The sequence below is a fragment of the Monodelphis domestica genome, chromosome X (assembly GCF_027887165.1).
Source record: "Monodelphis domestica isolate mMonDom1 chromosome X, mMonDom1.pri, whole genome shotgun sequence".
Taxonomy (NCBI): domain Eukaryota; kingdom Metazoa; phylum Chordata; class Mammalia; order Didelphimorphia; family Didelphidae; genus Monodelphis; species Monodelphis domestica.
Window position 1 is genome coordinate 1,834,361 of NC_077235.1, and position 26,724 is coordinate 1,861,084.

Below are 26,724 nucleotides of genomic sequence, written 5' to 3' on the forward strand. Positions count from 1 at the left end.
TCTGGGAAGTTGTCCAGCTGCCCGAATGGAACTGTGGTGGTATTCACACCAGACTTAGAGAAGTTTGCATGAAGGACACAAATTTATCGGCAAAGAAAATGAGGTCAGCTTTGGAGCTGTTGCGTTTGAGCTGCCTATGGGACAGCCATGGGGAGATGGCCATCAGGCAGTGGGCAATGGCACATCGAAGTTCGGAGAAGACATCAGAGCTATCTGGGCATCATCCATTCAGATATGATCATTGAAGAGTTCAGGCAAGTTGCCCAACTGCGCTCTTCTGCCATGAAGCCAATGCTTAGACAGAAGGTAAGGGTTATAATGAAGAAGATGGCTTGAGAGCTTGGCAGTGTCATGTGACAGTTTCTTCCGGGATTTGGTCAATATTTGTCAGAGGAGCTGGGAGGAGATTACCGAAGAGAGAATGACACCAGAGGAAATGATAGAACTAAAGGTACCAATGTTGGAGGGGGGAGCTTGGCCAGCAGAAGGACCTACCCCTTCCTCCAAGACTGTGGCAAAAGCCTGAATGAGTGGGGAGAGGCGTGGGGTGGCATAGAAGAATTTTCTGTTGTTGAGGAGAGAAGAGAGCACTCCCAAGAGATGGCCTCGATTTTGTCACGAAGGTAGGAGGTGAGGGGATGGCAGTGGGAGGAGAAGACAAGGTTTGAAAGAACTGTCTCTGGGAGGACAGGCAGGAATAAGTTAGGGAAGAATAAAAGTATTACAGGATAGCAGTGGGGGACCAGGTGGAATGAGCCAGCATGAATTTGTAGTGGGCCTAGTCGACATGGTTGAGTGCCTTCCCACATTCCGAGTATGAGAGAAGATGGCCGATGGTGGGGGTGAACTAGAATCGAAGATTTGCCATTTTGTGAATTGGTGAGAGCAAGGGACTTGGAGATTGGAGACAGTGTATATATAGAAGGCCAATTACAGGGGCAAGACTACAAAGAGAGGAAAGCAGGGCCAGCACAGGGAGAATGGGGAATGGGAGAGGTCTGGAGGTCAGAGTGGGTGAAGGTGAGGCAGGGCTAGGAGTGGAATTCAAATGAGAAGCCTGAGCAGGAAGGAGAAGGAAGGCATTGTTTTAAGGTAGCCCATTCACGGATAACACGTCCATCCCTTTGAGCAGCCGAGATGGAGAGACTATATCAAAATCCATGGGAGTTGAGGAGACCTAGGGGTGTGAGGGCGTATCGATGTGTTTGTTGACTTTCCCCAATTGGGGGTTTGATCAGGAAGACTGATCTTGGCACCCACTGAAAGAGAAGACTGACTTGGAAGACCAGTAGATGACTGTTTGGCCAGATGGCGTGAGAGTCTAATAGGACAGCGCAGGCAGAAGGTGGGTCTGGGAATGCAATAAGCCACCTCTGCCTCACCTACTTTTCATTCTCCCAAGCTCTAATGCTAGGGGTTTCTCCTGGCCTCATTCCTCTCCCTCAAGCCCATTATCCAATTGGTTATCAAATCCTGGTATTTCTCCCCCTGCAGGACCTCTCCCATGGCAAGTGTCCGAGTTCAGGCCCCACCGTAGACAATTCTTCCTTGCTTCTCCTACGTTCTGGCCAAACCGAATTGTTGTTCAGCCCCCAGTTCCTGCCATCCAACTTCCCTCCCCATGTCTTTGCTCAGACCAGCTCCTGGGCCTGCAGTGGACCCTCCCTTCCCCCTCCCCATCTTGCTCTGTTAAAACCCTGGCCTTCAAGGCCCAAGTTCAGTGCCATCTCCTTCCTGAAGCTGCCTCTGGCCCAGCCCACTCCCCCTCTCTTCTTCTCACTGTGGCTTTCCTAGACTTTTCCATTCCACTGATCTTATCATCCCTTGGCTCGTACTTTTCCTCCCCATCTCCCTGGCTTGTCACTTCACATGCTTTTTGTCTTTATGTCCCCATTAAGTGGTGAATTGGTGAGTCACACAGGCAGGAGATAGGAAGAAGAGATTGAGCTGATCCCCCCAGATGATGCTCACCCCCCTTCCCCCAACACCACCACAGCTACCAGGATACAATCACATCTGTGTATGATCCTATGTTAACGTCCCCTTGTCACCAAGGCAACCTGGGCTGGCCGCCTGGCAACAGCACTGCCCTCCCCCCCACACACACGCATACCCCTCCCGGCAAGTGCTGCCCTTTCCTTCTGTTGCCTCCTCGTTTCCCCTTCAATGCATGTTCTAGGTTCATTTCAGCCCGAATGCACTTATGTGACAATGTTGGGGGGCAGCACCCCCTTGTGATTTATTCCCGGTCTTCCCCACAAATGCACATGCATTCATGCACACACACGCACACCATCCCCACAGCCATGCCTGGGGGACATACCAACAGCAACAAGATTTGTTGTCCTTTCTGTCAAGTAGCTTCGAGTCTAGCAGAAGGGGGTCCTGGCAGAAGAGTTATGGGGAGGAGGAAGGCACTGTGAGCCTCAGCCTGGTCAAGCACAGCCTGCCCTCTGCCCCGTCCCCTTGGCCTGGCTCTCTTGGCTCTGTTCTCTGTCAGGGCTGCCTGGCCATCTGATTCAGTGACTTATCGACTGAGCGCTGGCGTAGATTGCTCACCCGGTCCATGTCAGCTGCGGTGCCAGGACCCAGGAGGGCATGGCCTTGGGGGGTGAGGCAAGTTGTAGAATGACAGCCCCTTGGTGCCCTCCCCACAACTCCTGGAGTCCAAGGGAGCAGTGGGAGCTGATTCCTCCAGGACCCCTCACACTGTGGCTTTTCCCCTTCTTCTTCAACACATTGGAATGACCTCCCTTGCAGGGGCTGTGGCTCCCATGATCAGCAGAGGCTCCGCTTTTGACAAACCACCAACCCTGCAACCCCCTAGCACACTGTGCTCCCCTCTCCCATTCTCACCCTTCCTCTTCCCCTCCTCCTTCCTCTTTTTTCCCTGCTGCCAGCCTAGGCGAGAGCTTAGCAAAAACAAGACCATTCTACAGATAGAACTTGTCCCCTTGCCAGTCAAGTAGTGGCCCTCCAACAAGAAGATCATCGACTCTACTAACAGCTGGTTTGGACTCGTCAGCCATAGAGCTCCTGGGAGAAAGGTTCAAAGTGCTCTCAGGTGCTAACTGGCACCTGAGTCAGACAATGGCGACAGCTCTGGCCCCTGAATATTGGGGAGAGTGGAGAGAGCATTCGATTTGGCATCAGAGGACCTAGGTTGGAACCATCCCTCTTGTTATTTGCTGCCTGTGTGACCCTGGGCAACTGTGGCGAGTTCAGGTTTCCAAAGATTCTCCAGAGACCTACCTCAAGCTACTGAAAGGGTTCATTGCTTAGCATTCAAAGCAGCTGGACATGCTCCTCCAGAAAGGGTACAAGGGGACATGTGCTTTCTTTGGTCCACCTCATCACCACCCACTGGGTCCCGATTTACATGTGGGCTGAGGAAAAGAGGCTTCTGGAGAGGCATCTGTACCACCAGCGATAAACAAAGGAAGCCAATCTTCTTCCAAAGGCACCAATCCAAGGAGCAGTTGTGGTGACCAAGCACAGGGCCTGAGAGAATTCCTTTAAGTCAGGGGCCACACTCATGGATGCTTGTCATTCATTCTAGTTCTACACCATTATCAATCTATATGTTTCCCCATCTCTAGAGCAGGTTGGACTGTCAGCGAGAAATCCTTTCTGTGGGCTTCAGTTTCTTCAACTCGGAAGCTTCTGATTCGAGCATTTTCTTTTCCTTCAAGTAGGCAAATACATGGGAGCTTCTTGCCTTTGTGGCTCTGAGGCCATAGCACCTGTTGGGAAGTACTGTTTACGACAGAGGCAAGCCCCCTACTGGAGGGTTTGGAAGGCTTCCTGCCTGAGCTTTAACAGCTTCTCCATGGTCCTGATGGAGCTGGCAAGTGTGACCACAGAAAGGCTAGGAAGCCCAGGATGGCCTTGAAGTCCTCATTCCAGAGTCTCTATGTGGAAAGCCAACTCCAGGCCCCCCCAAGGGGAGCCTGGCATGCTTGGCTTCTGCATCTGAGCATCAAAAAGCGTCTTGTGGGCAGGTGGCTAGGTAGAGGCCACCCAACACTGACTGGCCCCCTTTTCTATGGTGGGAACCCAGACAATTACCTACATGTCACTGTGCTCGGTCTGGCCAGGGAGATGGAAAGGAAGAAAGCCCCACTGTACAGAGCAGTCGGCTGTCAAAGCCACCAAGCACATTCTGAATAAGGATGTATTCTTTCAGGAGAAATGAATATGGAGCTCCCACATGATCTGGACCAGTGTCCTCAGGTACACCTGGGCTCGGAATCATTTCATGGGCTTTGTATTTGTCCTGCAGGGAGGACCCCTGAGCCAGCTCCCAACTGTCCTATGTGTTGGAGAGCATGGATGCTGACCAACCTCTCCGGGCGTGTAGTGTCTTCAGGTGATGTCCAGGCTGGGGTGGCCGACTGAGTCACTGGCTGGATGACCTCAGATTCCCAGTCTTGTGCCCAGAACTTAACCAAGTAGATCCCGGCTACCTCCTTCTGCTGATGGCCAGTGCAGAGCTTCTTAGACGCCAGCAGTACATCACTGTTATCAAGGAATCGGAGATCTCCTCCCCATGCTGCAACTGTGACTACCCTGCTGAGTTTGATAACAGCGACCACCATCTCCTCCCTATGGAATCTTTGGCAGCCCCCCTCCCTTCCCCATTCTGGCCTTTGGTTTCCTAATCTCTAAAATGGGGGTACCAAGACTTGGCTCCCCCAACCTTGTAAGGGTTTGGGTGGCTTCAAAGCACCAGGTAAAGGAGAATGCCATGAAATAAATGGGAGAGCTATTGGTTTAGGAAGCATTTGTTGGAGGCCATCAACCACTTCCAGCCATTTTCCATGCCTCCCTCTGACATACAGGAACTTCCCTGGGGGGGGGGCACTCACAGGACAGGGCCACGTGTCCAGCAGCTCTAGAGTTTGGTCCCTACGCCAGCCACCCACCTGCCTTCCTATCTCTTGCTCTTGGCTGGACAGAGCACCCAAACTACAGCAGGCAGCAGTTGGCCACAGGCCAGTGCCGTGCTCAGAAGCATCTAGCAGCTTGCATGCCTGTGGACCTCCCCCGACCCTCCCTGCCCTCCAACCAGCCTGGTTCCTTCCTTGTCCTTCAGACAACCCTAGGGGCATCTCTGGCTTTGCTTGCCACTTGTTCTGGATTAGGCACTCTTCTAGTACCACCCCACTGGAGAGTTGCCCTTGCTTTAAGACTACTTACTCATTGGTGCTTCTCAGGGAAGCTTGACCTCTCACTCCCTCCTGTCTGTAGTTGCTAAGCCCAGCTAGCATCAGTGATCATTCTTATCCTTCCTCAAAGGCTCCTGGCATTTTGGGACCTTCAGCTTATTTTCCTGGTCATTGTGCCATGACTGATGGCTGCATGTTCTGTTCTAGACTAGGAGCACTCTGAGGCAGGGCCCCTTCCTGTCTTGGACATCTGGGTGTGCTTGCCCACACAGCTCCACTCTCTCCTGAGTATGTCACGTGATCTTGGAGTATCTCTTCAGGCAGGGGTACATGCATGTGGAGGGTCCTTTCTTGGTGGCTGCCAGCTACTGTACACTTTGGTATTCGCCCGGGCACTCGGGAAGAAGAAGGCTAGTTAGTCAAGAAGGAACAAAGTTGCCCTCCCTCAGGAACCTGACCTTGCAGGCCTCAGTCCTCTACTCTAATTAGCTACGATCTGGGCCTCCCCAGGGCCGTGGACTTTATGCATCCAGAGACCTACTAGGGAGTGAGTCCTAGCTCAGAGATGACGAGCCTGGCTCTGGAACAGAAAGGGTCCTCTGGGGCATCTAGTTCAATCCCCACATTTGACACACGGGGAAACTGGGGACCAGGGTCTAGAGGAGATCTGATCCCCAGTCTCCTAACTTCAGAGCCTCTGGGTCATGCTCTACGTGACTGGGAGGCTTGCCAACCCTTTCAAATCTTCCTATTCCCCTTTAATAAAATGGGCCCCACCTCATCGGCTGGTGGTGAGGACAGTGCTGTGGAGGGTGGTATACATGTGTATGTGGCGGGGGGGTGGTGGTGGTGGTGGTAAGCATATATGCCCTTTGGGGGGGGAGGGGGGTACGTGTGTCAGTGTGTGCACACCAATGCTTCAGGTGGACAAAGCGGTCCTGATAGGGACTCCTCCTCCCTGCCCTAACCAGTCTGCCTAGGGGTGCCCTTTGCCTTGCCTCCTCCCTAGCTGGCTCTTAGCTTAGGGCATTTCTTTGCTTTGACCGCCATCTGTCTGTGGCATCCAGGGTCTGCTGCCTTTGTGCAATGAGGGCAGGTGATAGGCGGGGCTGGGCTTAGCAACTCCAGACAGGAGCAGGACCAGGCTACCATCCCCCAGGCCCTGAGTTAGCTGCTCACCTGCCTTACTCTGGGGCCTTCTCTCAGGAATTCAACCTTAGTTTTCTCACCTCTAAACTGGCTAGCAGTCTCTCCGGGTCTCAAAGCAGTGCAAAGGGCCATGGAAGTGGGAGGGCTGAGGCAGTCCTTGGCCAGTGGCCAGTGGCACAGATGGGGCTGCCCCAGTGAGCTCCCAGCTAGAGAAACTTTGCACTGCTGGCTGGCCTCTCATTTCCAGTTGAGAGCCCTGCACAGGCCATGTTTGCCCTGTCCTTTCGCCTGTGTAATAGGTGAACAAAGCATCAATAAATAATTGCATTGTTCCCCCACCCCTTCAGCCAGATCCCTGGCTCTGGCCAACATTCCTGGTATAAGGGAGAACCACAGCCTGGGAATTAGGCCTCCCACCCTGTTCCCACCCTCTAACCTGCCCCTGGAGGCCCAGCTGGACACAGGACCACTTTCCTTGGGTGACAGCGGGGCAGATAGGCTTTGTTGTTCAACATTGATGGCTTTCCCTCCTGCTGGCCCACCCTCTAATGGGAGAGGCAGCTGTAAGTCCTGTGCAGAGGGGGCCACTTCCTCTGTGAAAAAGCTGGCCTTTTCCCCCTTTTCCCTGATTTTGTAGGGAAGACACAAGGCCTGTCCAGAGCACCTTCACACACAGGCAGCCCTGGCCTTGGTAGTGGAAGCTGAATGATCCTGGCTGAGCCAGTACCACACCCCCACCTTTCCTTTTCCTTTTCCTTTTCCTTCCAGGAGCTCCATCAAGGACCACCTTCCCTCAGCACACATGGTATGAATTTTGGTGTACCTTCCCACTCTCTCTCCCTCCCTCCCTCCCTCTGTCTCTCTGTCTCTGTCTCTGTCTCTGTCTCTCTCTCTCTCTCTCTCTCTCTCTCTCACACACACACACACACACACACACAAGATGGCCAAGAGTCACATGTGTTTTGGAGTGCTGCTAAGAGGAAGCTCTAGATAACTATCTGCCATGGTCCTGGTCTGGTCTGCAGGGAACTGGGGATGCAGGACATGCACACACCGCACCCAGAGGACACACTGCTCTTAGCCTCCAAATATTTCCCTGGTGCCCAAAGGAAAGAAGGATCCAGTCCAGAGGACAAAGAAGGGGGAGTCTAGGGGAGTAAGGCTTCCTCTGGGGCTGGGGGCAGAGTCTTAAAGGTGGGGTGGGATGGAGGCAAGCAGGGAATCGTGGACACAGAAGCTGGAAGGCAGAGTGAGATGGTGAGGGCACAGGGAGAAGAGCAGCCCACATGAGCCATCATAGTGCAAGTGGGGGGCTTTGACTATCAGAACGAGTTGGGATTTCAAATGCAGTTCAACCCAAATCAGTAAAGTGACTATTGTACACGAGGTTCTGTGCCAGGCTCTGGAGAGGCAGCAGTCCCTGCCCTCAAGGAGTTTCCTGTGACTTGATTTAGAACTGTTCACTGAGGAGGCACCAGAGGTGTTTGAGTAATTCAATTGACCAAAGAACAGATACTTTTGCTATTTCATGGGGTGCCTCGAAACCCACATTCCAGTGAAGCAGGGCCATAGTGCACACAGTGTGGTGGGGTAATGACAGAGGCAGCCGGAGGAAGCCTTCTGTTACATTATTGTCTGTGGCCACAGTAGGTCTAGAAAATGGGGTGGGGCCTCACCAGGTGATGAAGGCCAGGGAGGACTCCCAGATGACGCCTTGCTTTCTAGCCTTGGGAGTTTGAGGTGAGGAAGCTGGCTTGGAGCAGGAAGTGGGGAGCCTAGTTCCATCTGGGCCAGAGGAGGGCTGTAATCTCCAGGCCAGTGGTGTCTCGATGCGCCTGTTTCAAGCTGACCCTTGCGTCCTCTGTCCCTTTGCAGTTGGCCCTGCTGAATTTCTTCTTTCCCAATGAAGAAGAAACCAGACATGCTCATCGCAGCAAGAGGAGCAAAAGCAGTGAGGGAGCAGATGGTAAGTGCCCCCCCCACAGCAGGGTGTCCCCTTTGTGCGTCCTGAGTGCCCTTCTCAGGACCTTGTGCTCAGCTCTCCTGCCACAAGGCTGCTGCAAACACAGCCCAGATCGGCCTTCCCCTGGCAGCTGGATGGATATTCACCACTGTTTAGGGCTCCAGCCACACTCGGGGCCCTCCCATGTCACCCGAGGCCACTCTGGAGCCAGAAGATGGAGCTTTTTGATCATGAGTCACATGGTATGCAGTCTAAATGCCAGTGGGCTACAGGAATTTCGTCATATCATTAATCATATCTGCTCACACTAGAATTACTCATTGATCCAAGTCTGCTCCATGGTACCCAGAGGCAGGCCCAGGCTGGCCAGTGTTATTGATGGGCAGGTTCATCGGTGGTGGCTAATTAAGTGGCCAGTGGCTGCATTTGTCCCCAAGAGGCTGTGTTCAGAGTTCCATGCGGCATAATGAGGTGTCGGACTCCTTTATGGTAGGGGGGCGAGCTGGGTGGGGAGGGAAGTCTCTTCTTCCCAGCTCTTGGCACTTGGCACTTCAGTCAGCCTGTCAATTGGCAACATATTGGCAGAAGTCGCAAAGCCCTTCAGGTTCCAAAGCAGCATCTCAGAGCAACATCTGCCACTCAGGAGCCTTTGGTCAGCCACCATTTGAGATGAGGGAACCGGGAAGGTGTAAGCTGGAGAGAAGATGCCAGGGATCTGTGGCAGGGGCCAAAGAGAACAGAACAGGACTGAGCTCCAGGGGCTCTTGGGATAAGGTTCTGACTGTGTTGGGACATTTCTAAAGCAAGGATGAAGGTGAGGATTGGGTGGCGAGATAGAGTTTGGAGGGCATGGCACGTGGTACAGGAGGAGAAGAGTCCTAGGGTGAGAGTTCTAGTCTCATCTCTGCCACCTGAAGCATATCACATCATTTTTCTCAGCCTCTGTTTGGTGAGTTGGCATCTGGGCCCTCCAAAGCCCCTTTGAACAATGGCATTCTGAGATTTTAAGTGTAAGGTAGACCTGTCCTCCATCTCCTTCATGTGATGAGGAGATGTCATTAATCAAAATAAAAAATAATCATGATAATAGTAAGTGGCATTTCTCTAGCCCTTTCATGGCTACCCAAATCCTCTTTGAATCAGGCTGGATGTTGGCTGTGGCCAGAGTTTAGAGTTCACCTGAGATAAGTAGATCAGCCTGCAGTAGCTGAAGAGAGAGATCCATGTAATTACTGAGTTCTTTCAACCCCACAAGCCTTTGGAGATGCCATGACAAATACTCCGCTCTCCGGTTCATAGCTGTGAGGCTTAATTGCCTGTGTCTGAGAATGATCCCTTTACTGTCAGCAGAAACAGATTCCAGGAAAACAACCAGCAGCCACACTGCTACCCATCCTGTCTTCACGAATCCAGGCAGAGATGACCGCAGGAGCCAGGGATCGAGGCCTCTCATTGAATTCCCCAGCTCTTGGGCTGCCCTCCATTGGCCCTTCTGTTGGGCCCAATTTTTGCCTCTACCTGTCTGCTGGAGGCAGCGAAGGCATTTCTAAAAGAGTCTTGGGATGCATTCACCTCAGGGGATGCAGCTCTCTGCTTAAATTAATAAATTAATTAAAGAAACTCTGATTAAAGGGTCACAATGGACAGACAACAGGAAAGGCTCTGGATTTCTCAAACTAGGAGGCTCAGAGATGGTTGGGGGAGATCTTGTGCAGGCACTTGTGCCAGGTGCTGCAAATAGATGGACCGAAGCCGACTCGCTCCTACCCTCAAGGAGCTTCTAGTCAGTCTAGCAGGGGACGTGACACACAGTGCAAACGGGAGGGGAGTGAATCCTGTCGGGATCCAAGGAGAGAGTGCCCATCTAGTGCTGATGGGCAGCTTGGACAGAGGGCCAGAGAAAGGAAGGGGGCAGAACTAACCATAAGGATGGGTGGCCTTTAAATGCATAACAAAAGAATTTGAATTTGAGCCTCACTCCTAGGCAAACCCTAGGCTTGGGGAAATCACCCTAGCAGCTGTATGTGGGGAAGAGGTGAAAAGTGGCTGTGGCAACGGGAGCAAACAGAAGGGAATGGGTGTGAGACACATTGTGGAAAGAAAGAGAAAAGACAAGACTTGGCAACTGGCTGCAGAGGTGAGTTAAGTGAGAGGAACATTTCAAGGATGACAGCAGGGTTGCTGGGGGGTGGGGGGGTGGGAGGGGCGCAATACTAATAAGGAAGCCAGGAAGGATGGGAGGTTTGGCAGGAAAGAGGCTGACTTCTCTTCTCAGCGTATTGAATCCCAGATGGTCACAGGACATCCAATTAGAAACGGTCCAAAGGCAGGCTTTGCCACGAGCAGGACTTTCTTCTTATGGATAGTTGATGTCGTCATCTTAGATTCAGCCTCTCCTTCTAGCTTCTTAAGACCTCTGCAGCTGGCATCTGCCACCCATTATCTTAGCTATCCTTAGCAGCGCTGTGTGGTTGGCAGACTTGGGAAGCGCCATCCGTTCACCTCCATCTGAGTCAGTGACCAAAAGACGGAACAAAACAAGTTCAAGAACAGAGGCCTCTGGAATTCTGTGGAAAACTTGGCTCTGGGTGGACCTCCATCCACTAGTCACTACTTGGTATGTGACATCATTGAACCAGCACCTTCTCTACCTAATTGTATTATTCTCCAGCCCACATGGGGAGAGGATGCGAAACCTTGTCCAGTGGCTTGCTGAAATTACGGTATACCATGTCTTTGTCCTTCCTTCGATCAACCTGACTAGGAAACCTCCAAAAGGGAGGCAGGGGGCGAGGGAGGACGATGAATAAGGTAGTGTCACCCAATGGGAAAAGATGGAAGGAAATTCAAATACCATCTTGGCTGCTGCCTCTGCTTCCTGCTTATGCCCTGGGTGATCTTGGGCCCTTCACTTACTTTTCTGGCCTCAGTTTCCTCACTTAGAAAGTGGTCCCAGAGGTTGGCCCCATCCAGCCCCAAGTCTGCAATGCCAAGTTGTGCACGTTCACAGACCCACCTTTTCATAACAGTCTCTGGGCCTTGGCCAGGAATCGGTCTGACTCACAGCGATCTTCTTCCTCTTTGGGAGACTGGGCCATCGGCCTCCTAACTCCTTTCCTATCCTCACAGGCTTTTCAGCCTGGCAGATCAGAGAATGTTGGATCTGGAGTCCAAGGGCTGAGGGGCATCCTCCTGCTTCCTCCCTCCATGACCTTGCTTACCATTTCCAAAGGAGACAGAGGAGGGGGCCAGTCAGAAGTGCACAGCAGGAAGAAGCCGGGTATTCAGCCCAATTCATTCCTTCATTTCCCCAACAATGATAAAAGAAGAGCACCAGGCCTAAAAGTGAATGGGAAATCAAACCCCAAACTACTCTGAGTAGTAAATGAAAACCACAAGAAGTCTGATCAAAGCATTGATGAACCATGGACCCCCAGAGGACCGGTGATTTGGGATGCTGCCCATCTGACAGGTGGTGGGTTCGAGGGGCAGTGACACAAGCACTTTGGGGACACTGCCCATTGTGGGAATGTGTTTTGTTTGACTGTAGAGATTTGTTGCAGGATTGTTGGGGGGGGTGTTCCCAAATGGGGGAGGAGAGAGATTCGAAGCTTATTAGTTGCAAAAGTTGTCTTTTCAAACCCATGGGAATAATGCTCTCCTGCCCTGCTTCTTTCAAAGGGAGTGAATATCCATGAAAGGGTTCGAGGAGCTGACCAGAATGACTTGCACGTGTATATGCTGCGATGCCAAGTTGGGTGGGTGGTCAAGTGCCCTGCCAGGGATGTTAGCAGGCTGCTCTGACGCTGTTGATCGATCGCTCTGGGCAGCGTTGGGAGGCCGTGCCTTTTCTCTTCAGCACTGCTATTAAGGGCTGCTACCAACAGGAAGCTAAGTGGGCTTTTGCTTATGGTCACGTGATCCAATCGACCCAACGTTGCTCATGCCTGAGATCAAGAGAATAGCTCTCCTTTTTTCTGTTTTCTACAGTATGCACGCATGAAGGAATCGATGAATAAATGAAAAGCTTTGAATAAGCTTAAAAAAAACCCAAACCATTCCCTTTTGTCTTAGAATCAATACTGAGGATCAGTCCCAAGGTGACGGCTAGGCAATGGGAGTTAAGTGATTTGCCCGGGGGTCACCCAGCTAGGAAGCATTCGAACCCATGCCTTCCCTTCTCCGGTCCTGGCTCTCTTTCCCCTGAACCACTTAGCTGCCCTGCGAATAAGCTTTTACTACATTATACTAAGCATTATGCTAAGTCCTAGAGGTATAGATGCAAAAAGAAGATAGCCTCCAGCCTCCTGGAGCCTGCATCCTGGTGGAAGCCACGGGGCATAGAAGGGCGTTTGGGTCTGGGAGGTCACAAAAATGGTGAGTGAAACAGTGAGATGCTCCTTGATACTTGCTCTCCCAAGCAAAAAGGCTGATCCTAGTGATGACCTCCCAGAAGGGACCTGATTGTAGCTCAAGAACAATCAAAAGAACCCCTTGATTCCAAGCTGTTTTGTGAGCAATGAGACTTTTAAAGAAACCAGGGGCAGCTAGGAAGCCTAGTGGATAAAGTGCCAGGCCTAGAATTGCGCAGATTCAGGTTCCAATCTGGCCTCAGACACGTCCTAGCTGTGTGACCTTGGGCAAGTCACCGAACTGTCATTGCCCAGCCCTTACCATTCTTCTATCTTAGAACTGATATGAAGGGGTTAAGATGGCTTCTCACTAGTGCTTCACCCTTAGAAGTCTCTCCTCTTTGTCCTCTGACTCTCTATCAAAGAAGGGAACCTTTGGGCCCTTTTCAATCTAAACTACCGCCACCAGGGCCAGTGCTTCTGCCACAGCCCAAGGCTATTCTGGCTTCAGGAGTTTGGTTCCTCTTTCTTAGGATCGTACATTTAGGGCTCAGAGATCTAGTCCCAAGGAAGGAAATGGGGCCCAGAGACACTTGCCCAGAGCCAAGCAGGTAGATCTCTGCCTCCAGCATCCAGCCTCTCTGCTACACTGTGCCACTTGTTCCATCTCCTGCCACATAGCATTTGTCCCCAGTGCTTAGCATGCACTCCTTCCTCATCTCTACCTTTCAGAGCTCTTCCTTCCTTCCTAACCCTAACCCTAACCTTTTGTGGCAAGGGGAGTGTGTGGAGAGTGGGAGGGAAGAAGCATTTATATAGAGCACCTTCTGTGTGCCAGGTACTATGCGCTTTTCCAAAGTTCTTACAGATACGATCTCACTTGATCCTCACAAAACCCCTACGAGGTAGATGCTATTATCTTCCCCATTTTACAGAGAAGGAAACCAAGACTTATAGCAAGCAGTTAAGTGACTTACCCAGGGTCACACATCTAGTAAGTGTCTGAGGTTAGATTTTAACTCATGCCTTCCTGATTCCAGGCCCAGAACTCTAGCTGTGGACCATACAAGCTGTGCGTGAGGGGTCTTCCTAGTTTCATGTGGCTGTCCTGGGTAGCTCCCCAATTGGTCCTTTTAGTATGATGGTGCCAGGCCTAAATACCAAAGGTGCCTAGCAAATTGGCCTGTGGAGGTGGGAAGAAAGCTAGGACACTCCAGACAATGAAGTTGAAAGAACCAACAATCTCTTCCATGCAACTAGTAAACAGAGTAGGCAGACTGGTCTGCAGCCCAGCTGGCAATGGTGCCCTCTGAGTGGAAGCCCAAAAGTAGAGTGAATTCCAGCCAGCCTATTGTGTAAATGCCAACTTGAAAAACTTTGTTGTTCAAAGGGGCCGACTCTTGCTCAAGAAATTGAGCAAGCTATCAATGAGCTTCCAAAGAAAAAATCCCCAGGACCAGATAGATTCCCAAGTGAATTCTATGAAACACTTAAAGAACAATTAAAGAAGGTAAAGATTTTTTTAAAACCAACTAATTCCAATACTATAAACTATTTGGAAAAATAGGCAAAGAAGAATCCTACCAAATTCTTTTATGACACAAACATGGCACTGATACCTAAACCAGGAAGAACAAAGTCAGAAAAAGAAAACTATGACTGGATTCCGGATACCGTCCCTTTGCCAGCTTGGTTGCTTTGCACTGGTGTTTAGGGAGCCTTAAGAAGGATTGGAAATGAATGATGGAGTGGAACACAGTCAGGCTGGACTTGAAATTCTCCATCCTGCTGCCTGCCCACTGTGTCTCCCATATACCGTTTTAGCTGTGTCCCAGTTTCAGGACCCATATGATCTTCCTGAACCCATAACGCATTCTCATCACTTGGGCTCCACCCCTGACTCCCCTAGGTCCTTTGGGACCCATGTTCAATTCTAAGTCATCCTTACTTTTGTCTCCATGTTCCAGCGCAAACCTGGATCTCCTATGTGGCCATCCTCCATATGGCTTGTAGCACTCTCTACTTGGAAGTGCTCTCCCTGCTCCCTTCCCTGCCCAGTGCTGCTCCTTCAATGACCTTCACGAGAACTTCTTGTACCTCTCTCTTCTCTCCCCATCTCACAGTCTCTCTCCTCACCCTGTGGGGTCATTATCCTAAGGGCATCAGTATTCATGTTGACCCTCTTATGTGACCATGTGGTTCTTTGACTTCCTTCTCCATCTCACTCCCATCAGCCCCACATCCATATACCTCCCTTTCTCTTGAAATCACACCATTTCTAAGAGTCAGAACTTTGAAATCCCCTGCCCAGAGACAAGCTCCTACTCACTGACCATCCCCTAGCCACATGTTGGAGATCCTAAGGCACGTGTGCCCTCTCCTTGGGTACGCCTGCCTTCACCCCAGCACAGAGTTTGCCAGAATTGATTACCAGAAAGCCAGAGGGATGTGGGGCTGGGCTGCCCCCTCCCAATCCCCATGCAGTTTGGGCACTCTGTCTCTAAAAGGCTCACCATCACTGCCCTAGACTATTGCAACAATTGCCTTCATAACCTGACTCCAACCAACTTTCCAGCCATATGATATAGTGGTCCTGTTCACGGACTCCATGGTCCAGACAAATTGGTCTTTATTTCATTCCTTCTACATGGTAGCCCATCTCATATCTCCAGGCCTTTGCACCTGCCATCTATGCCTTCCCCCATACCTAGAAGGCCCTCCTGCCTCACTTGCTTCTTAAAATGCTGGGGTTCTTCCAAAGCTCAGACAAAAGCCATCTCCTCTCTGAGGTCCTTGGGGATCCCCCAGCTAGTGGTGTCTCCCTCATATATCTTGTGTGAGTGCTGCTCAGCTTGTTCCCTCTTGAGTGTATATGTAGTCTCTGGCTCCTTCTCTCTTGCCTTCACTGCTTCCTCATTGTCTTCCCAGCCCCTCCATGTGCATGTTCCCTGAGGTTTAGTTCTTGGCCCTCATCTCCCTCTACAACCTCTTCCTTGGCAATCTCGTTCATTCCCACGACTTCAATGACCCCACTTTGCCGATGACCTCACGTTCAGGCTTCAGACTCCCATCTCCAGCTGCTAATGGGCCACAGACAACCTGCTTATCCTCCCCGCATGCTGAAACCCAAAGTTAGCATCCCTTTCTCCAGAAATGAATTCCTCATTCTGCCTTTTCTTTTTCTGCCTATGGCCCCAACATCCGTCCTGACTTCTCTGTGTGGGACCTCGGACTTTTCTCTTCCTCTCCCCTCTCCTTCGCTCACCTCGCCCATCCTCAGTTCCATTTCTGCAATACATTTTAGGCAGCATTTCGTAACCACTGACTTCGGGCCTGGTTTGGACCTGTTGCGAATGCACTCAGCTACTAGTAGCCTTCTTCTTCTCAAGGATCTCCACCCCTGCACAATCAAATATTTCCTCACTCTGGCAAGCACATCGATACATGCACACGTCACACGAGTCGCCTAACCAGTGAATCTCAATACAAATGCCCCTCACTTGCCCTCACTCTTCCAGCGTTAACCCTAGCAGCATACCTCCAGCTAGCCCCTCTTGCCCAATTTGGTACCCCCTTCCTGAACGCAGATCCTCATGTCCATTTCTCCTCCCCCTTCCAATGCAGCCTTCCCATCCCTGCCAGGATATCTGGGCCTTTGCCACTCCTCTGGCCACTCTTGGGTGGCTCAGATTCCTCTGCCAGATTTTCAAGGGCCTCCATCGTCTGGCTCTCTTAGAGCTCTTTCTAATGTGAGCTTCCCTCCAGGAACTCCACACCCCAGCCCCCAGCCATGTGGGCCTCCTTGCCCTTTGACAGAATCAAGGAGCACTGCTCGAGAGCACTGGGGCTGCCCTCAGGGAGCTCACATTCTCATTTCCCATGTTCCCGATGCCTGGATTGCCTTCCTTCCCTCTCTCTCTCTTTGCCCATCTTTTCTGCTCTCTCTGACCTCCTCCTCTGCCCACCCCAGCCCAGACAGGCCTGGGAAAAGGCCATCAGATTTAGTGAGGAGGAGAGCAGCTTCAGTCAAAGGCTAGAGAAAGTGGAGGCACTGGGCGCAGGGGCTGGGGGCGGGACGAGGGGGCTTTTCCAGATGTTTGGCTTAGAAGGGGAGGAGTGACCCTGGACAATGGCTTGAGGCTGGAGATCTGGAAATGTTTGCAGGAAGCTGTGACTGGAGAGAGAATGGAGGTGCAAGAAAGGGCAGAGCAGAGGGGCAAACACTCAGGGGACAAGTGGGAGAGGAGGAGATCAAATCTCCACTGGAAGCATTCCTGTTCCCCTCACTCAATGACCACGTGGTATAGCCTCTGAGCATCCAGATTGATGTTGGCCTTCCTTAAATGTAATGCCTGGAAGTGGGCATGTGCTAACTACCAACTATGTGCCAGGCACTTCACAAATGTTGTATTTTATTCTCACTATTAGCCCTGCAAGGTAGGTGCTGTAGTTACCCCCCATTTTACAGATGAGGAAATGGAGGCAAAAGTTAGGTGACTCACTCAGGGTCATTCATGCGACTCGGAAGTGTTTTAGGCTGGATTTGATTGCAGCTCTCCCTGGCTCCGAGCCCCTTGCCTCCACCAGTGCCCCAGGTCCTTCCCCTGGCTGCCTCCAGGTGTGCTCTGACCATGTCAGAATGGGCCAGGCTTTTCACCTGCCTTTTTCCGAACATTAAGCTTCTGTTTTATTTGACTACAATGAATTGCCTGCCATTGGTTCACATTGAGCTGACATTTCACAAAACTCCGCCCTTCTGTCTCCCCCCCTCCCCCATGAACTGTTGTCTGATGAATCCCCCTTGTCTTGTATGTAGTAAATTCTGGGCATAACTGAGATGAGAATCTTGAATCTCATGATAGCTGATGTTTCCTCACCTGGGAATTCCCAGAACAGTGGGTGGTGCAATGGGCAGAGCACTCAGATCTGGCCTGAAGCCACTTAGCTGAGTGGCCTTGGGCAAGTCACTCCACTTGTCTGTCTCAGTTTCCCTAGACGTAAAATAAGGATCATAAGAGCCCACATCTCCCCAGGATCGTTGGGAAGGTCAAATGAGCTAATAATTGGAAAATACTTGGCACACAGTGTTTGTTTCCTGTTTCCTGCCTTCCTTCCATTAAAATCACAGGTCTCATCCCTAACTCTGTCCCTTTCTATGACAGAGAAATCATTCCATCTAGGTCCACCCAGCCCTCCCCCATCTCAATGGATTGGCTCCTTCTAAAGCTTCCTGTAGTCAGGTGCCTCCTCTCCTCTCCTTGTCTCTGGTGGTTTGGCCCACCCACTGGCCCTCAGCATGTGCCTTTTCAGTCTTTGGTCTCAACCCCCTACCACTCCAAGTTGCCTGACTGCTTGGAGCCTCCATTTTTCTCTTCTGGAAAACCGTGATGGGGGCTACATAATGGGGGCAAGTCGGATCAGTGAGCAGGCGAAGAACTCAGCCCCAGGGAGTCAGGGGGGCCAGAGGAGCCTGAGGAGCCTAGCGCCAAAGCAGTTGACAGGTAGCAGCTGGTTGTGGAGGGCTCCAAGCTTGAGAACTGAGCCGTTCTCACAGTTTGCCCATTAGCTGAGCAGGGTGTGTGGTCTCTTAAACTGGGCTGTGCGGTCCTAGGCCAGCCCACACCAGCTGGAGGAGCTGCAGATTTGGCTGGTTCTGCCTCCCAAAGGACAAGCAAGTGTGTCCAAATAGCAGCAGGACATCCAGATGTTCAGGTGATGGATGTACCCATGATGCCTTGGGGCTGAGCATTTCCATTGCAAGACAGCCAAGGAATGACTATGACCTAGCAGGATGTAAATACAAGCCAGGGCCTAACATTGACCAGGTGGTAGAGTTTGCTTTGGTTGGGGTTGTGGCGGTGAGCCTGAGGCTTCAGCTGCCACTTGGTCACAGCCTCTAGACAGTCTCAGAAAGCCCATATGCGCCCAAGGTGGCTACTCTCACCGAGTCGGAGACCAGCTCTCTGTCTGCTGGGCCAACAGTCCCTTGCCCACTGACATCCCAGTGTGCATCAGTTGAGGAGAGCTTCAAATCCCATGTTCCCTATGGTCTGGGGCTGAGGAATGAGGCTGCTTGCCTGTGGCCAAGGACCGCCAGGCTCCAAGAGCTTGGTGGTCTCTCACAATGCCCTGCTCGCCATTCTGACTGCTTCCTCCCCTTTCCACTTAGTCTCTTGGGAGCTATACATCCCCCCCTGAGATGGGAGTCAGGAGGAAAATGGAAGCCACTTCCCAGCCAACCTTCAGGCCAGCCTCTATAGACGGGAGATTTCTTTGCTCCACAAAGTGGAGACTTAGCAAATCCCATCAAGAAGCCAGGTGACATGTGAGTTTTAGCTGATGGTTCATCTAGTACTTCCCTAGGAAATGATGGACTAAATGGGTAGAAAGAAGCACGGCAGAGAGGGAAGGATGTTGAACTTTGAGTCAAGAGAACCAGGATTGGCCAGTTGTTAGCAGCGGTGAACGAAGACATGCCCCAGCACCGTCATCTGTCCATCCAGGAGTGAGCCTGTGGTATACGGTCCAGGATCTGCTGGCCCCAAATCTCAAAGCACCTTATGAATGTGCGATGGTAGGGCACGCGCGGCATTTATGCTGCCAGAGGAAGATTTCTTCCAAGCTCCCATCTCGTCTGTCTCCTGGGTTCTGCTTATCTCGGAAACACCGGCAGGGTGGTTTGTGTTAGGAAAACAAAGGGGTAACTTGACACTTGGAGTTGTTGACTTTAAAACTCTGGTCTGTGACAAGGAATCCCTGGTGACTGCAAAGGGGCTGGACCCAGGCTCTGTGCTTGGTACCCATGTGATCTTCTAGGCCTCAGTCTCCTCTTCTGTTGACCTCGAAGATCCCCTCTAGCTCTGGATCTCTGATCCTATGACCTAACACTTCAGGGATTTCAACAGCTGGAGCACAGAGTGCCAAGTGGGAGTGACTTCCCCTGCTCATCTCCAGGACTAGCCATCACAGTGAAAGGGTGTGGGCCTCCTGGCTGTGGGCCTAGAATGTGTCGAGGGCCAGCAGTGGTCAGAAGGGAAGCCTGGCTTCTATCTCCCCGACCCAGGGAGTGTGGGAACATCGTTCAGTGACGTTCACTTTTGCTGTGGCCCGATGCGTTCGCTGTACTTGAGATTCGGCTCCAACACTTTGCCAGAGCTCTGATCGCATGGTGGGGGAAGGGGAGAGCTGCTTATCTCTGTATAGGCCATAGGCCTTGCCTGCCTTCTCCTCCCTGGCAATTCTTGACCCGAGCTTTCCAGAGAGGAGCAGCTGTCCCACTGGAGCTCTCCTCCTGGTTCGTGACACCACAAAGAGCCAGAAGAGGGAATGGCTCTGCTATAGTGGATTCCATGTCAGAGAGCCCTGAGTTGAAATCCCACTTCTGGCACTACCCATGTAGCCTGGAGCCAATTGCTTCCCCTTGCTGGGCCTCAGTTTCCCAAGCTTTAAAATTGGAGTGGGGGGGAGGCTAAATATTCTCCAAATTCTCTTCAAGTTTGTCCTCATGGGCCCTAGAAGAAGGCTTTCAGCCCATCAGTTTTGTGGAAAGGGTGTGGAGCAGGAAGTCAAGGATCTGTTCAGCATGCTGCCCACCCCCCACCCCCCAGCTGTCACAGTCACAGAATGAATGACCCTCCCCACATACACACCTTCTCTCCCATTCAGACACCTCCTTGGTAGTGAGCCATAGAGGGTGGGCACGCCCTCGGCTTTTTTCCTTTTCCTTCTTTGGACCCCTTGAATAAAGAGGCTGGCAAACTCCAGGACTGGCAGCCCCACGAAGCAATACCAGGGCAATACGAGGTTAGGGAGATGACCTCTGGCAGCAGGCAGCAGCTTGGGATCATGGAAAGGAAGGGTGATGCTGACAACCAGAACTCCTCCCCTTTCTCAAACCCTTGAAGGTTTCCACAACTCTGGGAGATAGGCAGAGGCAGTGCAAAGCCTAAATTCCCATTTTGAAGAGAAAGAAATGAGGCTTAGAGAGGGGGAAATGACCTTGCCAGGGTCACACAGGATTGTGTCCCCCAGATAACAAGGCCAGGACTCTCCCTTCAGCAGCCTGGGCTCTCTCGACTCTGCCCATTTGAGAATGAAGGGAGAGATGGATGAGTCAAAGAAGAGAGACCCAACTCCCATAAATGGAAGAAGCCCTGCTGCTTGAATTGCAGCCTGGTCCTTATTTGGCCATGGTCATAGAGCACAGGTGATCACTGCTCTGCCTTTACTGGCTCTCCCTCCAGCACTTACCTGGTGCTAAATGCTCTACAGTCTGGTGTCTACACTGGCCTTTCAGGCCTGGAAAGCGTTTCAGCAAATCAGACAGCCTCTTAACTACAGACCAACTGATCACCAGGGAAAGGTGCTAAGTCAGAAAGGAGGAAACCCAAGTGTTTGTTGTCTGGCCCGCAGCAGAGCTCCAAATGACTACTCCAGAGCAGCACTTCCCTAGACTCCCACAGCTTCATGACAGGAACTCAGGTGTCAAAGTATTGGCCGAGTCTAGGGAGTAATTAAAGCAGCTTCCCCCTTGTTGGCCAAGACTACCTCGTCTTTATCTGGGCCATTGTTGGTGCTTCAGTTCTCTCCTAGACTCTTGTTTCTGCCTCCAGCCTTGGTGGTCTCCCGAAGCTCTATCCTGGGCACTCACTCATCTTTCCTCTCTCTCCCTCCACTGGTGATCTCATCTGCTCCCCTGAGTTCAACGACCCCCTCTGGGCTATTGACCCCTCCATCTATCTATGGGGTGTTCAGGGAAGACCTGCCCCTCTGGTGTGAGTGAGCCCTTTCAGGGCTGCTCATCTACCCCGGCTCCCAGGAAGCCGTAGTGTGCACAGTACCCACCCTCCAGTAAAACCGTCTTGGCAGATGGGCTAAACCCAGTTCAGGGTAACAAAGGAGGCGGGGCTGGGGGGTGGGGGTGAGAACAATTTGTTTCAGTAGCCATGAAAGCAACTGGAGCAGGCACTGTGGAATCCTCAGAGCTTGATCAGACATCAAAGCCACCAAAGCCACCCACTGCATCCTGGGCCGTGGCCAGTCATCCTGACTTTCATCTTGCCATTGGACTTCAGTGGTTCTGGAAGAGAGAGTGTGGCTGATGACTTTGTGCAACTCTGCCTACTTCGATCCAGGTCACCTTGGGAGTCAAGACATCACCCCATGCCATCATTGCTCCTTTTTGGAAATGACGGGCAAACTACTGACCCTTCCGGCTCTATACCCAACCTTAATCTCTCGCCAATGCTCCAGTCTTGAATCACCAACTTCCTGTCAGACAATTTAAACTGGATATGCTAGAGGCACCTCAAACTTAATATATCCAAGTCAGAACCTTTCCTTCTTAAAGCTGCCCCTCCCTCCCAAGCAAGAAGCTAAAAAAGCCATTGAACTAGTAAAACTAGCAGCTAGTTTTATGAAAAAACAAAACAATATAATAGATAAACCATTGGCTAATTTCATTTAAAGAAAGAAGAAAACCAGATTACCAGTACAAAAATGAAAAGGATGAATGAAGATGAAATTAAAGCAATCATTAAAAATTATTTTGCCCAAATATATATGCTGGTAAAAATCACAATCTAAGTGAAATGGAATGAATATTTATAAAAATTGAAACCGCCCAGATTAACCAAAGAGGAATTAGAATACTCAAATAATCCCATCTCAGAAAAAGAAATTGAACAAGCTATCTGTGAGCTTCCTAAGAAAAAATCCCCAGGACCAGATGGATTCCCGAGTGAATTCTATCAAACACTTAAAGAACAATTAAAAAAGGTAAAGATTTTTTAAAAACCAACTAATTCCAATACTATAAACTATTTGGAAAAATAGGCAAAGAAGAATCCTACCAAATTCTTTTATGACACAAACATGGCACCGATACCTAAACCAGGAAGAGCAAAGTCAGAAAAAGACAATTATAGACCTATTTCCCTAATAAATAGTGAGGTAAAACTTTTAAATAAAATACTAGCAAGGAGATTGCAACAATATATCACAAGGGGGGGGGAGCTAGGTGGCTCAGTGGATTGAGAGTCAGACCTAGAGATGGGAAGTCCTAGGTTCAAATCTGTCCTCAGACACTTCCTTAGCTGTGTGACCCTGGGCAAGTCACTTGACCCCCCCCCATTGCCTAGTCCTTACCACTCTTCTGCCTTGGAGCCAATACACAGTATTGACTCTAAGACAGAAGGTAAGGGTTTTTTAAACAAGAATCATACTCTATGACTGGGTGGGATTTATGCCTCCAATATAAGGAAAACTATCAGCATAATTGATCATATCAATAAGAAAGCCAACAGAAGTCACATGATTCAATAGTTGCAGAAAGGAATTTTGACAAAATGTGATACCCATTCCTATTAAAAAACATAGCACTGGCTGGGAAAATTGGAAGACAGTATGGGAGAGATTAGGTTTGGATCAACACCTCACATCCTACACCAAGATAAACTCAGAATGGGTGAATGACCTGAATATAAAGAAGGAAACTATAAGCAAATTAGGCGAACACAGAACAGTATACCTGTCAGATCTTTGGGAAAGAAAAGACTTTAAAACCAAACAAGAACTAGACAAAATCACAAAATGTAAAATCAATAATTTTGATTACATCAAATTAAAACGGTTTTGTACAAACAAAACCAATGCAACCAAAATTAGAAGGGAAGCAACAAATTGGGAAACAATTTTCATAACAGAAACCTCTGACAAAGGTCTAATGACTCAAATTTATAAAGAGCTAAATCAATTGTACAAAAAAAATCAAGCCATTCTCCAATTGATAAATGGGCAAGGAACATGAATAGGCAATTTTCAGTTAAAGAAATCAAAACTATTAATAAGCACATGAAAAAGTGTCCTGAATCTCTTATAATCAGAGAGATACAAATCAAAACAACTCTGAGGTATCACCTCACACCTAGCAAATTGGCTAACATGACAGCAAAGGAAAGTAATGAATGCTGGAGGGGATGTGGCAAAGTTGGGACATTAATTCATTGCTGGTGGGGTTGTGAATGGATCCAACCATTCTGGAGGGCAATTTGGAACTATGCCCAAAGGGCGATAAAAGACTGTCTGCCCTTTGATCCAGCCATAGCGCTGCTGGGTTTGTACCCCAAAGAGATAATAAGGGAAAAGACGTGTACAAGAATATTCATAGCTGTGCTCTTTGTGGTGGCCAAAAATTGGAAAATGAGGGGATGCCCTTTGATTGGGGAATGGCTGAACAAATTGTGGTGTCTGTTGGTGATGGAACACTATTGTGCTCAAAGGAATAATAAAGTGGAAGAATTCCATGGGAACTGGAACAACCTCCAGGAAGTGATGCAGAGCAAAAGGAGCAGAACCAGGAAAACATTATACACAGAGACTGATACACTGTGGCACAATCAAATGGAATGGACTTCTCCATTAGTGGCAATGCAGTGATCCCGAACAACTTGAAGGAATCTATGAGAGAGAACACGATCCACATCCAGAGGAAACACTGTGGGAGTAGAAACAGAAGAAAAACAACCACTTGATCACATGGGTTGAGGGGACATGGCTGGGGATTGTGACAAGGAAATCACTTTAAAAGACTGATATATATTAATTTAAGGTCGCCAAGGAATTCAGCTATGTAATTCCTAAATGAAAACTTAAGTCAGCAGTCAATCTTTTATGGAGTTTAATTACAATAGGAGGAAGAAAGGAATTAGAGATAGAGAGAGAGAAAAGGGAGAGAAGGGAATAGGGCTTAAATACCCCTTCTGTTTAGGCTGGGCCAAAAGGCCCAAGCCCTTAGATAGCTGGGGCAAAGAAAAGAGATCAGTCCCTATTACTCACGTGACCAAAATGGAGAAACAGTCTCAGAGGCCCCCACCTTCAGCTTCCTTCAGAGCAAGCTTCTCAGAGCACACACCAACCACTCAGACCAACTCCTCAACCACCACCTCAGTCTTCAGACCTCCCTATCCTTAAGGAAACCATCCAAGTTCCCTCCCCTCAGTCCTCACATCTACCAATCACTGTCCCTCAATTTCCCTGTGCCAATGGAGGCTCTAGCTTAACCCAGGACCGCCCAGAGGTCTCTGGCTTTGCACATGTCTGTTGGAGGTCATATTTTCAAATAATTAAATCTTTGATCCTTTGCTACAGCCCTTTCTAAATCCTGTTAACCTGAGTAGGGTAGAGATTGGAATAATTAAATTTTGATCTAGGCTGCAGCCCTTACTCAATCCTGTTAGGACTGAATAGGGTGGAGATTGATTCCAAGTATCTCCATTGTATCAATTCTAAAATCAATCATGACTCAAAGAAATTCCTGTTCTATGCTTAAGCATAGGTTAAAGCCCTTTCCATTGTTCAGCAAAAGGTTTCTGTCCTAAAGTAATCTTAAGAAGGGAGGAGGAGGAACCTCCCATGCCAATGGGGTTCACATTCCAATAGAGTTCCCACTCTCAATAGGAAATTTTTCAAGTATAAAATTTCCCAATGGTGAAATTTCCAACATTTATAAGTCTAAGAAATTTTGAGGTTTACAGGATGGAGACTCTAAATGATCATCCTGATGCAAACACCAACAACATGGAAATGGGTTCTGATCAAGGACACATGTAACACCCAGTGGAATTGCACATCAGCTACGGGAAGGGTGGGGGGAGGGAGGGAAATAATGTGATGAAACGAATAATGTTCTAAATTGACTAAATAAATTAATTCAAAAATTAAAAAAAACAGACAGAAAAAACCACATAACGCTGAATGGAGCTTTCCCTACAATGATAAGTAGTATCTATCTAAAGCCATCAGCAAGCATTATCTGCAATAATGATGAAGGGGATGAACTGTAAGCCTTCCCAGCAAGATCAAGGGTGAGGAAAGGGTGCCCATTATCCCCACTGTTGTTTGCTATTGTACTGGAAATGCTAGCTAGGGCAATAAGAGCAGAAAAAGAACTAGAAGGGACGATGGTAGGCAGCTGGGAAAGTGAACTCTCACTCTTTGCAGATGCCTAGAGAATCCACTAAAAAAGGAATTGAAATCGTGAACAACTTTACAGATATAAGATCAACCTGCAGAAGTCATCGGCATGTTTGTATATTCCCTGCTCCCCCAGACGCCCTCCACAAGTGGGAGGCTTTTCGGAGTGACTTTATCTGGATAGCTTCACTGGTTTTTTAAAGCCCTTACCTTCTGCCTTAGCATTGATACTACATATCTTTTCCAAGGCAGAAGAACACTAAGGGCTCGGCAATTGGGGTTAAGTGGCTTGCTCAAGGTCATGCAGCTAGGAAGTGTCTGAGGCTAGATTTGAACCCAGGACCTCACATCTCCAAGTCTGACTCTCTATCCACTGAGTGAGTCCCCCAGCTGCCCCTGGATCACTTTCACATTTGTCTATATGGCAGGCATCTTTCTTGGTGGATGTTTGTCTCTCTGCCTCTCCTACCATTAGAGCATAAACTCTTGAATGGCGAGCAGGGCCTATGGTGTCGTTCATCTTTGGGTGGAGTTGAATGCCGTGTGCCCTGGTGCTAGACAGTAGGGACTCCATCAAGTTGTAGCCAACTGATTTGAACTGAATGGATTGTGAATGAGTCTCTTCCCCTCTTGACTCCAGAAGCCTAAGATCAGAATCTTCTCCACAGAGGGAGCTCCTGGTGCCGTGTGAGGCCTCAGGCTCAGCCAAGAGGCTGACTTATCTTCCTTACTTTGCTGTATTCTTTCTTATAGAGACGAGTCTACTGAGAGTCACTGAGGAGAAGCTGCCGTGGCCAAAAAGGCACAGTAAAACTCTTCCAAAAAGAGAAGAGGGGTCTGGGGAGGCAAAGGAGTGGGCTGGTTCCGAGATAGGAAGGCGAAAGGAGGCAGGGAATGCTTCCGAAGTGTCTTGTGGTGAATGATCAGGGGGCCTAACAAGGAGATCTCCATCTCAAGTTACCCTAAGAAGACAATGGCTTTGCTCATGGGTAAGGTGGCCCATCTCCATCCCTGGAGAGCCCTCGGCCTCCTTGGATGGCTCTTTCCCAGGGCTCTGTCCTCAGCCCACTTCTCTTTTCCCCCTCTCACTGGGTCAGCTGGTCAGCAGCCATGGCTTCAA

At 49.8% G+C, this 26,724-nt stretch overlaps 1 protein-coding gene across 5 annotated transcripts in view; it reads left to right on the top strand.

Moving 5' to 3' along the window:
- The window catches only part of EDA (ectodysplasin A), a 168,841-nt gene that overhangs the window by 115,660 nt on the left and 26,457 nt on the right, over positions 1–26,724 (top strand). For all 5 annotated transcript variants that reach the window (XR_008914402.1, XM_056808782.1, XM_056808783.1 and 2 more), the window contains exon 2: positions 8,193–8,283. Coding sequence is in view for 4 of the 5 variants with exons in the window: in XM_056808782.1 (XP_056664760.1) it covers positions 8,193–8,283 (91 nt within the window). In the remaining variant the exon portion in view is untranslated. The remainder of the gene's footprint in view (positions 1–8,192; positions 8,284–26,724) is intronic.